The sequence below is a fragment of the Pseudorasbora parva genome, chromosome 24, assembly GCF_024679245.1.
Source record: "Pseudorasbora parva isolate DD20220531a chromosome 24, ASM2467924v1, whole genome shotgun sequence".
In the NCBI taxonomy this organism is placed as follows: domain Eukaryota; kingdom Metazoa; phylum Chordata; class Actinopteri; order Cypriniformes; family Gobionidae; genus Pseudorasbora; species Pseudorasbora parva.
The window spans coordinates 26,759,790-26,775,875 of NC_090195.1; the positions used below are offsets into that span (position 1 = coordinate 26,759,790).

A 16,086-nucleotide genomic window follows, 5' to 3' on the forward strand; every position below is an offset into this window, starting at 1 on the left:
GTGTGGTGGTATGGGTAAATTTAAGGGTAGGGTTAGCGGTAAGGGAAGTGTCAACTGTGTAATTACAAATGTAACTACAGAAAATTATTACAGACGTAATTACATGCAGGTATTTTTAAGTACAATGTAAAAACATGTATGTACACAATATGTGCATTGTATCAAATTATTAATTACAATGTTAGTACATAGTAGTTAAGACCACCTGATATAAAGTGGGTTCAAAAATATAATATTAATATATATTTTATTTTAAATATATATTAAATATTTGTAATATTATATATATATATATATATATATATATATATATATATATATATATATATATATATATATATATATATATATATATATATATATACATACATACATTTTGGCTAAATAGCTTTGGCTAAATGGCTTTACAAGTTTACTTGTAAACATCGACTTTTGTATTATAATACAAAATCTCTTTGTATTATAATAAGTAATTATTATCAACAGAGCTAATCTTTGACTTCTCTATGCTTTATTTTTTTGCTATCCGCCACAGGTGTTTTTGTCCTGAACATAAAACCTCTTTGTCATGTAGCCTACAGCTATGGTTTTACAATCTGAATTCCAAATCTGGTATCTCAGGCAGAAAAAACATTATGAAGTAAGAGTGACTTACCAATGAAGAAAGCGCACACAGAAAACCCAAAGTCAAAACTCGTTCCATGATCATCCCGGTATTAAGTCAGAGTAAACAGCACTTTTGTCACACTAGTTTTTCCTGTTTAACCCTTCCGTTAAAAAACTAACTTTTATTGAAATAACTAGTCAAGCCTGTTGGCATCACATCGTTCACACATGACTGCTTTATTTAGTCTCTTAACTCTTGGTTTCTGTCACTTCTCTCTGCCCCTGTTCCCTCTCTGCTGACTGATAATGACCTGCTTTATTGCCACTTCTCCTTTTTCTCATGACGAGAAAACAATGTGCAACAACCTTTGTCCTGCCTTCAACCAAAGTTCTTCCTTATTTTAAAACTCCTCCTTTTTATTCATTCACAACTATTTATAAGTCACTTCTTCTCTCTTTTTAAATCCCCCTCACACTCCCCAATTCTTTATTATAAGGTTGATCTTCCACTTTCTATTATTTTACTCTTTCATTTTATTATTATTTTTATTTTATTTATTTTGGGATATGCTTATCTTACCAATAGAATCTAGAATCCTCTCAAACGATCAAACTCTGAAAAATACCTCACTATTCTTGCCTTTATAACAACAACAACAACAGATAAACATTAGTTCCATAGTTGGAACTAACTAAACATTAGTTTCCATAGGCTTTAGTTCCATAGTTAAGTTGGGTGAGTCTGTATATCTATATGCTATCATTTTATCATTTTGTGAAAAGTACAAACACACTGGGGGAAAAAAGTGTGCTGGATTTAATTGTGTAAATCAGTCCAACATGAATCAATTAAGTTAAACAAACATGATTTGTTGATGTAACTTCAACATCATGGAATTAAGGGTGCGTTCACACTTGTAGTTCGGTTAGTTTGGTTAGTTTGGTCCGGACCAAAAAACAAAAACAAAACATATAGTCCTAGTCCTCTTAGCGTTCACACTGGCATTTTTAACAGCGAACCTAAAGTTACCGAACCAAAGGCATAGGGAGACACTCACAACCTGGTTGGTCCGCTTAAATGACATAGGAGCTTGCTTACCGAACATTCAAAACAATGCTGTGTGCTGGATTTAACACAATCATTTTATGCGTGTACATATGGCATTATTTTTACCTGCTGAGAACTCATGAAGGGCTCATAAAATGTTCAAAACATTCAAAACAGCTGCAGGATTTCCTCCGTTGTATACAGAAAAGAGACGGCAGTTCTGTCGTCTGTACCTTCAAATGGGCAACACGGGTCCTTTGATGAGAAGAACCAGGTATGCTTTTTGTGCGTTTTTTCTGGCATTTTTTGAAACATGCTCGTCGGACCAAATATTGATGAGGCACTTCCTCGTTGCTCTACGTTTACCCTCTAACGTACGTTATTCATTTTGGATACACCGATCTTTCCGCGTCGTCAAATGAGCTGACTATGCGTCACATCTTGTGACATTACATCCGGTTTTTGGTTTGTTTACATGTCTTTGGTCCATGTTGTGTTCATATATATCAATCGAACCGCACCAGAGTCTGTTTGGAAGTGAACCGAGACCCGTCTTTTTAGTGATCTCAGCCCGCTTGTTTGGTGCGCACCAGGGTTCGGATGGCAGCGTTCAAATATGTTCAAATGAACCGCACTAAACGAGCAACCAGGGTTCGTTTTAATTGAACCAAACATGACAAGTGTGAACGCACCAATCGCAAGTGTTGGCGATTTTAAGTGATCCAATTAAGTAGTTTCAAAGGTCATTTTATATGGCTTCTTGACATGTTTCAGGTATACAAAATCATATATTCTTTCATCCAGTTTAATTTTATAATTTTTAACTTTGATGTTACACAACTGAATTATAACAGTGCACTATAGCTAGCATTAAAAGCTTTTTCAGCAAAGCAGTTTTGACACTAGTTGTTTTAGTCCATAACTTAAGCAAATGCTCCACTCTTTTGCACAATGGTAACCCACTGTAATTTAAATTATTCTAATTATTCCAACCTAATTGAATATTAAACACTATAAAACACAATCAAGTTTCCATATATATATATATATATATATATATACTGTATATATAGAGCCTAGAAATCTAGACGCACCCTAGCGGCAGCAAATCTAATCTGCGGTGAGTGTCGTCTAGCAACTATCAATACACGTCTGAGCTGTAAAAACAAACTCTGGTTGGGCCAATCCCATCGTGTATAGATTTGGTGGGCGGGGCTTAACATAATGACGGCCAAGTTATGCTTGAGTGCTTCTAGTAAACACAGAAACTGGCGAACGGCGGTCTTTCAAATCAGCTTTGACCGCGACTCTGGAAGACTTGGAGTTAAAGGGGGGGTGAAACACTCAGTTTCAGTCAATCTCATGTCAATCTTGAGTACCTATAGAGTAGTATTGCATCCTTCATATCTCCGAAAAGTCTTTAGTTTTATCATATTTATTAAAGAAATATGGGCTGTACCGAGTCTTTCCGGAAAAAACCGAGCGCCTGGAGGCGTATCGTGTGGGCGGAGCTAAAGAATGACGAATGTGCACAAAGCGGTGACGTCCTCAAGCGTGGAGAAACCCATCGCTATCTCAGCTAATACAGATAATGATCCACAATCAAATCTGAGGCTGAAATAAATTGAACAGGAGAAACGGCAACATCAGGATGTCCGTCTCTGTGGTATGGACTGTATTTAGGGGCCTTTGTGTGTCTTTACGCGCAGTTTATGAGGACATGATTCGGTTTATGGACTATTGTATGTGACTAGACCTTAGAGGTAGCAAGCAAAACGGTTTTGCACGTCAGAGTCAGACTAGTGTTATACAGAACAACAATGGAGTAACCGTTAGCGCATTTGAATGACGATCGTATCGTTTACTGATGTTTACTCATGCGACGGTAGCCAATAGCAGAGACATTTGAAGTTGATTTACTCACCAGCTGCTTCCAAAGCAGGACCGAACCTTTATCGCTGGGACCGCTCTGTCAAAAACACACTTCTTTGGTATGATTTGGTGAAGTCCTGTGACAGCAGTGACCGTGGAAATCCACTTTGCGACACGACTGAAGCGATGCCTTGAAGCTTCCCGTCATTTCTGCGTTCAAATCGGTTCAAATGCAGCGCTGCCTTCCCGGAATGCTGTGCTGAAGCGTTGAAGTCGCTCGACGTCACCCATAGGAATAAAGTGGAGCGCGGCGCGTCATAAGTGTTCACGGACGACTGGATCTGCACCTGAGAGACTGTTTACGGCGTGCATTTCCTCTCTCTCCCTCTAGTTACGCGCGCGCGCACCCTACCGGGAGAAGAGCCCGTACAGCCCATTCAAGGACCTTCCGATCTATTTAACGTCAAGTAGACCCATACTCGAAAAAAACTCGCCGAAACTTGTGAGAAACCGGAAGGAGTATTTTTAACACAGAAATACTCCATCAAACGTCCAACATTAGTTTTTGAAACTTTGTCTATGTTTAGGATGGGAATCCAAGTCTTTAAAGGTGTAAAAAGCTCAGTATGCATGAAACAGCATTTCACCCCCCCCCCCCCCTCCCCCCTTTAAGCTTTTCTCTGAGAAAAGAACAAAGAACGGCACTGAAGTCATTCTTAAGAAGGGAAGATGTGTTCTGAGTTTTGCCGACTTGATATGGTGAATGTTTAATCTGTCTACTAGCTCCGCTTCACCTTCATTGCTCTGGTTGGTTGAAAGGTTATCCTATTGCGTGCAGAGGGAGTTTAAAAGACAACCGTTTATCGTGCCCCTAGGGTTAAGCCCTGTGGTGAGTTTCCAGACCAAAACATCTTGATATATATATATATATATATATATATATATATATATATATATATATATATATATATATATATATATATATATATATATATATATATATATATATATATATATAATAACGTTTACATATAAAATCACAACATTTAGTCTTGATTTAGCCTTATGCAAAGCATGCTAACAAGCCCCACCCAGTTTCAGTCAATTCAACACAAATAATGACTGTAACACAACACAAATGGATAAAGTTTGACTTCAATTTGACTTATATTTAAGTGGATTGAAGACAATCAAATTAAGTTAGGTCAAAATGTATAGCAATTGCTTTGCTTTAGCTCATTTTAATTAAGTAATTTGAACAAGTAATTTTAATTAAGTAATTTGAATTTTTATACATCTTTTTTTTTCAGTGCAGGTATAGCTGAGTTATTTCCCCCCTGATGTTCACACATGTAAATATACATAAATGTGTACTAAAAAACAACTTCTCTTTATTGTAAACTGTCTGTAAGTCTAATAAGATGTGGAGGAAATTAACTGTGTAGGGTTTAGTTTACTTTTAATTATCAGCCAGTAAAGGAGGAACACTGTCAGCATAATTGTTTCCCACTCTGTTTTTAACTTGACATGTTGCAGAATTGCTTTTGGTATTTTATTTTTTTTCACTTTATTTTGACAGTCCACTATATATATCTACTAATTGTAAGTACCATACCACTACATGCCAACTAACTCTCAGAGTATAATAGACTGTTAGGGGTAGGGGTAGGGTTAGTAGAGTTGAAAAGTTACTAATAGTCAGTAGAACATCGGATAAATGCAGATATTAAGCAGACAGTCTAGTAATACTGTAATAACTGACATAGTTGCAAAGTTACTTATTAGTTAGTAAAATGTCTAAAGTGTATCATCAAAATAACAGTATATGTTAAAGTGCAATGCTGAATTAGTTGAATATGGATTTTATTATGTTTACAATTAAAAAACAAACAGTGAACAAGAAAAATGGAACCATGATTACTTCTTTAAAAAAAAATCAAGGTAGGATGTATGTGCGTCAGCTATTATTAATTTGAGAGACAAACATGTTGCATGCTTGTATAGTTGCAGACATGACGTATATTTGTTAAAAGCAGCATAACAGGATCTTCCTCAAAAAAACAAAAAAAAACAAAAAAAAAACTGCCATGCCTCCTTCCAATGTATTGCTGTCATTATGGTCAACACAACGCTTGTTTTGTCAACTGGCACTTTCCACGAATAGAGTACAAATTGGTTTCCCGTTTCATTTTAAAGCAGTAAAGGTGCACACAAATCCCTTGTTCTTGGGACAGGTTCAGGAAAGTATTATCTGACATAAAAATAGCTTACAAATTTCTAGTCATTTTAATACGTACAATCACAGTGAACATGTGATACATTATCACAATGATAATAATAATAATTAGTATTATTACTTTTTATTACCCTAAACTAATATTTAGGAGGAGTTTAAATGACACTGTTTTCAACAACAACAAAAAAGTAAAAAAATTTAGCCGTTAATTTACACAACAACAGTGTTGGGGGCCTGAAATGATGTCTATGGCACGTGATTATGATTGGCCGATTGATAAGCCTAAATCCGATTGGCTAAAGAATATGACTGCTCTGGGTGGGAGGAGAGCGCTGCCAGGAAAGTCTCAAAAATACACACACACAAATCCAAGGTGATTCACATGCGAATGATGATTTGCACATTCACATTCAAGGACAAACTTGTAAATTTGAAACATTCGCAAGTTTTTTGTGCACAGTCGTAAATCTACGAATTATGTTTTGCATTTGTGAAATGTATTTTATGAATATATAATTTTATTTTGTGCACGTGAATAGTTTTTTGTGCATGTGAATTTGGTTTCATGCATGTGAAATTGGCTACACGTGTACGTCGTTTTTTTTTGCGTGAATTATTAATGAGCCTTTTCTGCTTCCATAGTAGAGTAAAAAAATGCTAATTTGTATTTGTGCATGCGTATTATGTCTTTAGCTTATAGGCACAAAGTGTTTTACAAAGTGACATTGCCAACTACTGGCCTGGCATACACAGTTGATTTTAGTCATTTTCATGGACAATGACCTTACCACAGGTATTCTCAATTCTCAAGTTTTTACCAAATTTTGAGGAAAATATCATCTTTAACCTAAGGTCGATTAATATTTATTTAATCATTTGATAAATTAATTAACTAATACATTTTTGTTTGTTTGGTACAAAATAAAAATTATAAATTAAACTGTAAAAAAAAAAAAAACACAATATGTAATTTTTTGTTGCTTATTCAAAACAGAGGCATATAGCTTAAAGACACCTTGATTTTGCAGAGCTTTTATTATGCCGCAGACAACCTTTTCTGCTACTTCCGCTCATGTGTACTGGTATATGGGGTAACGATGGCTCAGACAGAAAGGGCTCCATTCACACCAATGTAATTACCTCTTTCAAGACCCATAAAAGGCACTGAAGAATTCATTACAAAGTCGAAAGTAGTTCTACAATAATTTTATGAAGCAACAAGAACAGTTTTTGTGCGCAAAAAAACAAACAAAAAAACGTGATATACAGTGATTTTCATCATAGGTACACTTCAACTATGAAAACAGAATGAGAAAACAAAACAATCCAGAAAATCACATTGTCTGATTTTTTAAGAATTTATTTGCAAATTATGGTGGAAAATAGGTATTTGGTCACCTACAAAAAAAGCTAGATTTGTGGCTTTCACAGACCTGTAACTTCTTCAAGAGGCTCTTCTGTCCTCCACTCTTCACCTATATTAATGACACCTGTTTGAACTCATTATCAGTATAAAAGACACCTGTCCACAACCTCAAACAGTCAGACTCCAAACTCCACTATGGCCAAGACAAAGAGCTGTCAAAGGACACCAGAACCAAATTGTAGACCTTTCAAAAGACCAGGCTGGGAGGACTGAATCTGCAATAGGTAAGCAGCTTGATGTGAAGAAATCAACTGTGGGAGCAAATATATGAAAAAATAGAAGACATACAAGACCACTGATAATCTCCCTCGATCTGGGGCTCCATGCAAGATCTCACCCCGTGGGATCAAAATGATCACAAGTAAGGTGAGCAAAAATCCCAGAACCACACGGGGGAACCTAGTGAATGACCTGCAGAGAGCTGCGACCAAAGTAACCATAAGGCTACCATCAGTAACACACTATGCCGCCAGGGACTCAAATTCTGCAGTGTCAGACGTGTCCCCCTGCTTAAGCTAGTACATGTCCAGGCCCGTCTGAAGTTTGCTAGAGAATATTTGGATGATCCAGAAGAGGATTGGGAGAATGTCATATGGTCAGATGAAACCAAAATATTACTTGTCGTGTTTGGAGGAGAAATAATGCTGAGTTGCACCATTCCTACTGTGTACCATGGGGGTGGAAACATCATGCTTTGGGGCTGTTTTTCTGCACAGGGATCAGGACGACTAATCCGTGTAAAAGAAAGAATGAATGGGGCCATGTACCGTGAGATTTTGAGGAAAAACCTCCTTCCATCAGCAAGGGAATTGAAGATGAAACATGGCTGGGTCTTTTAGCATGACAATGATCCTAAACTCACCACCCGGGCATGAAGGAATGGCTTCGTAAGAAACATTTCCAGTTGTTCTCAACCCCAATTCTTTGTTCTCAATTCTCAACCCCATAGAAAATCTTTGGAGGGAGTTGAAAATCTGTGTTGCCCAGCGACAGCCACAAAACATTACTGCTCTAGAGGAGATCAGCATGGAGGAATGGGCCAAACTACCAGCAACTATAGCAAAGTAACAACTTAAGATTAAGTGGGAGAACTTCCCCTATTGTTGGCTGACTAAATACTTTTTTTTTTTTTGCCATATATATACACTGAAAAAAATTTGGAGTGACATTTACTTAAAAAAAGCTAGGCAACTTTTTCCACACAGAAAGTGCTTGTAATATTTACTCGGGCTATTCTAAGTAATATTTACTTACTAGAACCACTTATTTTTTATGTAAAATACACAAGTAAATTGCACTGGCAATACTCATCTATAGATTGTAACTTTCACTCAGATTACCATTGCATCCAATTACAAAACCCAAGTGAACATTGCTGATATTTCTTAGTTTTGCATGATGCTCCCAGAATGCATTGTGGCATGAAGCATGTCACCATTGATGAGATTCTTAGGCTGAATCTTGATATCTGTGTGTGAGAAAAGCTTACAGATGTTCAAAGTGCTTAGTGTAAAGTCTGTTATAAAATGTATTCAACTTTTCTGGTTAAAACTGTGCTGGATCTTTTCTAGAATAAAACAAGGTTAATAGTATATTGCTCATATTCACGTATAAGATTGGTGAATTAAGCCACTACACAATGATCATATTCTGATCATCAAGCGGCCAAAAGCATCTGATCATGTTTTCTCTGCTTTTCTTGCCATAGCAAACTCAGTCACAGCAGTGAGAGAAACATTAAGATTAAAAAGTCGCCAAACTGCCCAACTAAAGAAAACACTCATCGCCATAATGGTGACATAAAAAAACTCTATTAATTCTCAATAAGAACTTATGGCGGAACGGTTGGCTACCGTTATTGTGATTAAAACTCACGTTCAGTGAAAAGTTAAAACTTATTGAGAATAAGTCAGCCACATAAAAGCAACATCCCAAAATGACCGTCTCTGCCACCACTGAACATGTTGGATCTTTGCGAAAAATCTGTGCGCATTTTCAAATGCACTTTGCTTTTCAGAGTAAAATTTACTTACTATTTTAGGTGAATGTGCTGTGACTATAAAACATTAAATATTATTTGTAAATATATGATAAAATTTACTCTTTTTTCTCAGTTAAGTTATTACATGAATAGACTGTGTACATTTTACTTAAGATATATAGTTCCAACTTAAACTTAATTTTACAATGTAATAATTACATTAATTAATGTAATAGATTTTACCATACCACAAAGTCATTTTTTTCAGTGTATATATATATATATATATATATATATATATATATATATATATATATATATATATATATATATATATATAATTACAATTCAATACTTTTTTATCTTATTTTTTATATATTCTTACAAGCAAATTTATAAATAATAAATGAAGCAAATATATTTGTTCACTTATATTAATTGTATTATTTATTTTTGTACATGTTTTATATGTTAATTTGAAATTTAATAACGTTATTGATTTATTGTAATCTTATTTATTAAACATTTTTCATGTTTTTTTCTCTTTCCCTGTCACAAACCGCCCAGTTTTAAAACCCCTGGCCTAAGTCATAGTAAAGATTAAACATAGAATTTATGGGGAAAAATGTGAAAATTGACTTGCTATGGCATACATGACATTACTTATTTTTTTAAATGACAAATGGATAAAGCTTCATAAATTTGTCCAGGCTGGGTCATCCATTAAATTCACCCAAAAAGCAGAACACAAGATACTTCTGGATCTACAGGAAGCTCTAGTAAAAGGTAAAAAGTATTTGCTACATCTGCCCCCTAAAGGAAGAATTCACTTCAGATGATAGAAAGAAATGCATCCGCTCAGGGTAATAAATGTGGACTTTCAGAAACCGTTGAGCATGTGCTGTATGGATACTGTATGGAAGGACTCCAGGTAAAAAAGCCAGCAAAAATCCTTTAGTTCTTAAGGTTATAGGCTATATCATCTTCTGTGATATCAACGCCTCATATTCAACCTAGACTCAACCCCACCCAAGTAGGCTACTAAGAGGTGGAACCATATACTGTAAAAAAAAAAAAAAAAAAATGGAAAAGAAAAATAGAAAAGAAAAAGGACGGAAAGTGCACAAAAAAGCGAGAAGACTCCTCGCCTGTAGATGTCGCTGTGTAAAAGCAATAGGGAGACCCACTGCCGAGGAAACAAAAACAGTCAGGGGGATATAAACGGGATTTTTAATACAGTCCGTCGAAGGATTTCTTTTTCCAGAAGAAATTTGACGCCTACCGTTGCAGAACAGGTGAGTACAGGTCCTGTTAAAGAGAATCCGTTAATATTTATGCAAGGCGTTCAAAAACAGTTACACGTGTCTATCTCTTTCTTTGTCCACTGTTTGATACAATTTTAGGCATTAACGTTAGTTATTTGACGAGTTTCATTTTTGATAACAGTGGTTGTCTTGGGTTTCAGCATCTGCAGGAATATCCTCAAGGAAATCAATGCAAATATAAACGTGCAGCGCACCAACGTTAACTAACAGTCTCTCCGTGTGTTTTGGTTCTTATTTGTTGAAGGTCTTGTTTACGTTAATTGTTAGTGCCACGCTCCCCTAACTTACATATGACTATTTATACTGTAAAACATGCTTAGAAATGCAAAATTATCAGGAAATCTCTGTATCCCTTTCCCATTTTCTATTACTTTACTGAAGACCTGAAGAGAAACATAAAATATAAAAAAGTAGGCCACTGATTTCTAACTAACTGTCATTATTAGTCGCATGGTTGCAGTTTTACGAAAACGGTATACAATGCAATGTCAAATGTTATATATTATATTATTTATCCTATAAAGAAGTAATATGGGTTTTATTTTTTATTTCAATAACTTTTTCACTGACCCCCACTTGAGGTCCATGAGCCCCATTTTGAAAAAAAAAAAAAAAAAAAACCTTTGCGGTTCAAAGATGTACACACATACATATTCAGAGAATTTTTGTTGTGGAAAAAGAAGGAATGTTTCATGCTTTTATTTATTTTAATACAAACCATAAAACTAGTGTAAGAATCAAATTAAATCAGGTATGTTTTAATAACAATAATAATGGCGCTTTAAATTGACAGTTTCAAAATAAATATACAGTAATCCCATGAACCAGTGTGTTTTATAGACTTCAGGGCAAAATACTTTTTTTTTTTTTTTTAATTATTGCACAGACTTTGCTTATTGTAATACAACATATGCTAATATCCATGTCATTTAAACGCTGCATTCAGTTTACAGCAATATATCTATAGACATGCATCCAAAAAGTTACAGTTTTTATGAGCACACACATATATAATGCATGAATTTTGAGATGGGGATATTCCTGTTTTGAAGCAAAAGACATATTACATGGGGACTTTAAGGTCTTTTATCACTTCCCCCAGTCTTGCGTCACAGCTGATAAATCTATAAAACCTGTCAAATAGAATTCCGTTTCACACTAACTTAGTTTCAGCACTGAACTGTGAACACACACTTTACAAGGTAAGGGAGACTGATAGTCGTGCAATATGCATACATTTACTTGTACTGTATGTTTTTTTTTTCTTTGCATTGTGTTAGAACTTTTGATGTTTGTCATAAATCCACATCTACTCCCTTGTTTGTCTGACAGATTTACTAACCTCTTTTAGTTGTCTGTTAAATTGTGTAATATTGTTAATCTTGTTTCTTTTCAGAAATGTCTCTAGTCAAGCAGAATTTTCACCCGAATAATGAGGCAAACGTCAACAAGCTGGTCAACCTCAAACTGACGGCCTCATATGTGTATCTTTCCCTGGTCTGTTCACACATTCACACAACTGTATTAAATTAATTAAACTCTGTATATAAATGTATTTATTAAATTGATCTTGTATCTTCCCTGTACCTTTTAAGTTGGAGCTTTGTGTTTTTTTATATATATATATATGTATGTATGTATGTAATTATTCTTAAAATCTTTTATCTTACAGAATTACACTAACATAAATTATTTAATTGTCAGCAATTACTTAATGCCAAATGTATGGAAGCCTGTTTCCGCCACTAAATAAAAAAAAAAAAGAGTATTGGCGACTTTATCTCAGAATTCTGACTTTTTTTTCTCACAATATAAAGTCACAATTCTGAGGTATAAACTCGCAATTGCATAATATAAAGTCAAAATGGTGAGGAAAGTCAGAATTCTATCACAATTACAGAATTGCTTCTTTTTTTATTATTATTATTTAGTGGCGAAAACGGGCTTCCATACAAATGTGTGTTTTGCACTCAACAGGCTCTGGAATAATTCTGAATATTAAGAGTATTTAGAATAGATATATACTTTCTTTTATAGTGCTGATGCTATCATATGCTAATGACTGACCTCTGCATGTCTGTTTAGTTGCTAACGCTAATACTGTTTCTCTCTGTCTCATAGGGAATGTATTTTGACAGAGATGATGTGGCTCTGCCCAACTTCTCAAAGTTTTTTCTGGAGCGTTCACAGAAGGAGAGGGATCAGGCGGAGCACCTGCTGGAGTATCAAAACACGAGAGGAGGACGAATCCTTCTCCAGAATATCTCGGTCTGTGAGTTTTACGGATACGGTTACATTTTCCACTGTTGGGCTGATAACGGAGCTCTTGCGTCAGTTATTGTCTTTTAATGTAAGAGTTTACAGATGATGAGATGTATATTTAGCCAGGCATCAGACAAGTGACCAGTCCTGAGTTGCAATGTCACTACACATTCGAAAGGATTTGGCACTGTTGGCCAACCACGTTGAGAATTCCGGGGAGATAACAGTTTTTGTAATTGCGTTGTCGTGCTGTACCAGGCTCAAGCGGAAACATAACTGGAAGCGTTCTTAGAACCGTTCGGCTTGACAGTGGAAAAGCGGCTTCTGTGAACATCAGCAATATCTATAATATTTCTAATACGATAATACTGTCCATTTTTCTCTTTATCTCTCTCTTTCTTCATGCCACTTATCAGAAGCCCAGTCGTGATGATTGGAAAGGAGGAATGGATGCTATTACTTTTTCTTTGGATCATCAGAAGTCTCTAAACAGATCCCTGCTGGAGATCCATCAAGCAGCTGGTGAAAACTCAGACCCTCATGTGAGTAACCATACTTTTTTAAGTATTAAAATAAGAGTTGATAACCACTGTCTTTCACATTTTTTTTGTGTATGAATTTATAATTGCATATTTTGGAATAACAGTGTATTTTTCCCCATCATTCTAGCTGTGTGATTTCCTAGAGAGCAACTTCTTTACTGACAGTCATGACACTATTAAGACGCTGGGCGACTACGTTGGCAGCCTGAGTCGCATCATCTCTTCTGACCCTCACGGAAAAATGGGAGAGTACCTGTTTGACAAGCACACTCTCTGATCTGCTCCGATCTGATGAGTTTGCCTTCACCATTCCATGTTAAACAGTATGTGTGCTAATCATTTAATTGAAGGATTTCTGCACAACTTTTCATTTCGTTATTTTTGCCTTTCAAGAGGCATTTCTGTAAGAATCACCCAGTGTTTTTGACACACCTTTGTTGTACTTCTTTTATTCCACGCATAAGTGGAACTATACTGTGAATTGTGCAAGTCCAAAAATTTTACTTTGGTGTTCAAGCCTTAACTACCTCATGTCTGTTTACAGATGTGTATAGGTGCTAACTATGTCTTATCAAAAACCAGCCTATAGAGTCCTGTATGTACTTCGGGAGGAGTTTAGTACAGTGTACCACTGAAAAGAAGTGTCTTTGAGTACATGTTTTATAACTCCAAAAACATAATTGTGAACTGTTATACCTCAAACATTATGCTTGATGTCAATATAACAATAAATTAAGCATTCCAAATAAGGATTGGTGTCCTTTTTATTGATCTTTGCTTACTACCTTTAATGTAGCCTCTTTAAAGTATTTTTTATATATATATATTTGTGTACATTTGTACAAGTTGTATTAATAAAATGTTTGGGAGAAGCATGTTTAAAAAGAGGAGGCCTATATGGCAGACTTACCTAAGTTCCTCAAGAGATCCCAGAGTAACCTGACACAACTTGCTGTTCTTTTCATAAACCCATTCTGAAATGCTGCCCTTGCCAAAGCTGGGAGCTTTTGTAAGAGGGTTAAATGGCTAAGTTATTTGTAAATTGAAACCAGAGGCAAGTTTGAGACACTGTGAAAAAGCATATAGTCATTTCAGGATACTAAAGCCATAATTAAATTAACAACTCCATAAGTAAAACCAGGAAATGAAATGTGATTGCACACTGTTCCTCTGAAGTGTTAATCCAATTAGGCTAGCACTGATTTAAAAAAATTTTTTTTTACACATTATGTTGGTATCAACAACCTAAATGCAAAATTGTAGGTATAATTCCTGCTGACAGTTTATGTTACAATTTTAGTGTATAAATGACAAACGTTTTGTTACTGTCTGTATTGCATTTGTGTTTTTGTATAGTCGAGTGGGTATTACTGTATTATTTTACAATCAGCTATTGTGTAACTGACAATGCAAAAGGTATAAACTCACTGATTTCATTGTGTTCTGCGTTGATCACATCAGTGTTGTTGGTTTGTAGACAGATGTCTTAATATTGCTTGCGAGTTTTGTGTTTAGAGCTTTGGGAAAAATGGGCCAAAGATTTAGCACAAAAAAAAAAAAAAAAAAAAAAATACATTGTTGAAAACAGAAGTATTAGGCCTATACTATATAAAATCTAGTATTACTGTAAAATTTCCGACTTGATGGACCTGCTCTTTAAAATGCTCTTGCTTATTTGCCATAGTAATCTTACACATAGAAAACAACTGAACACAGCAGCTGTTTAAACTTGCACTAAAGGCAGTTATGAATTGTGTCAGTCACAGATAAGGACTTTGAAACTGCTGACTCATTGTGTTGTTGAAAGGACTGGCATGCTTGAATGGTTCTCTGTGTGGTTTAAGTTCTCAAAACGATTGAATGCTCAATTGAACTGTCCTGAATGCCTTACAAATGAGTGAACACTTCATAAACAAATAATTTATATCACACTGTTTAACCAGTTAAATAAAGCAAGACGGATTTGTAATATAATTGCTTTGTCATAGTATATAGAAAGGGGACACAAAGGAAAGTGGAAAATATGACTTATTTAACTGTAAAAAGTTCAAAGCCTGTAAAGCTTTATATATGAAATAGTCCAAAATATCTAGGTACACTGTAATGTTTATTTAAAAATAACATTTAAATATAGTATCATATATTAAAAGTTTATATATTATCAATAATTCTTCCAAAATGTGTTTTTGTTTTACCCTGTTTAAGGGAAACAGGTCCGTTTAGCTTTAAGGGAACTGTGTTAATTAATAGGGAATTTTGAAAGAATCACGTATTTTACAGGCAAACAAATGAATCATCCAGCGCTAGATTAACCGGGCCGTAACTATAAACTCTGGCAGATATTAAAGGTGTCATGAAGTGACTTTTTTTATTTTTTATATACTGTTGTCTGAGGTCAACTAATGACATTTGTGTGGTTTTTATATTCAAAAACATCATAATTAATAAGCAATAGGCTATTTTCTCCACTGGTTTTGAGGCTGTCTTCTGTCTACGCCACGGCACGCCCATCAAAACCAAGCGTTCAGGAGACGGCCTCAAAACCAGTGTAGAAACTAGCCTATTACTTATTAATTATGATGTTTTTGAATATAAAAACCACACAAATGACATTAGTTGACCTCAGAAAACAGTATTTAAAAAAAGCAAAAAAAGCCAGGTAATGACACCTAAACATTATACCATTAAACCATTCACTCTCTCTTCTTTATCTCTTCTTTCACATGCTGAAATTCACCCAAAAGTCTATATGGCTTAATATGAACAATTACCAAACAGCACTATATAA

At 35.1% G+C, this 16,086-nt stretch overlaps 2 protein-coding genes across 2 annotated transcripts in view; one reads left to right on the plus strand and one right to left on the minus strand.

Moving 5' to 3' along the window:
* Positions 1-918, minus strand: part of ptprh (protein tyrosine phosphatase receptor type H) — a 67,371-nt gene extending 66,453 nt beyond the window's left edge. The window contains exon 1 of the mRNA XM_067434513.1: positions 656-918. Coding sequence (XP_067290614.1) covers positions 656-709 — 54 coding nt within the window. The 5' untranslated portion in view covers positions 710-918. The remainder of the gene's footprint in view (positions 1-655) is intronic.
* A 9,415-nt stretch (positions 919-10,333) lies between these two features.
* On the plus strand, positions 10,334-14,048 carry zgc:56095 (Ferritin, lower subunit-like). The gene is made up of 5 exons (XM_067434789.1): positions 10,334-10,464; positions 11,891-11,991; positions 12,616-12,762; positions 13,173-13,298; positions 13,426-14,048. The coding sequence occupies exons 2-5, from the start codon at positions 11,893-11,895 to the stop codon at positions 13,573-13,575; spliced, it is 522 nt and encodes a 173-aa protein (XP_067290890.1). The 5' UTR covers positions 10,334-10,464; positions 11,891-11,892; the 3' UTR covers positions 13,576-14,048.
* The last annotated feature ends 2,038 nt before the right edge of the window (positions 14,049-16,086 follow it).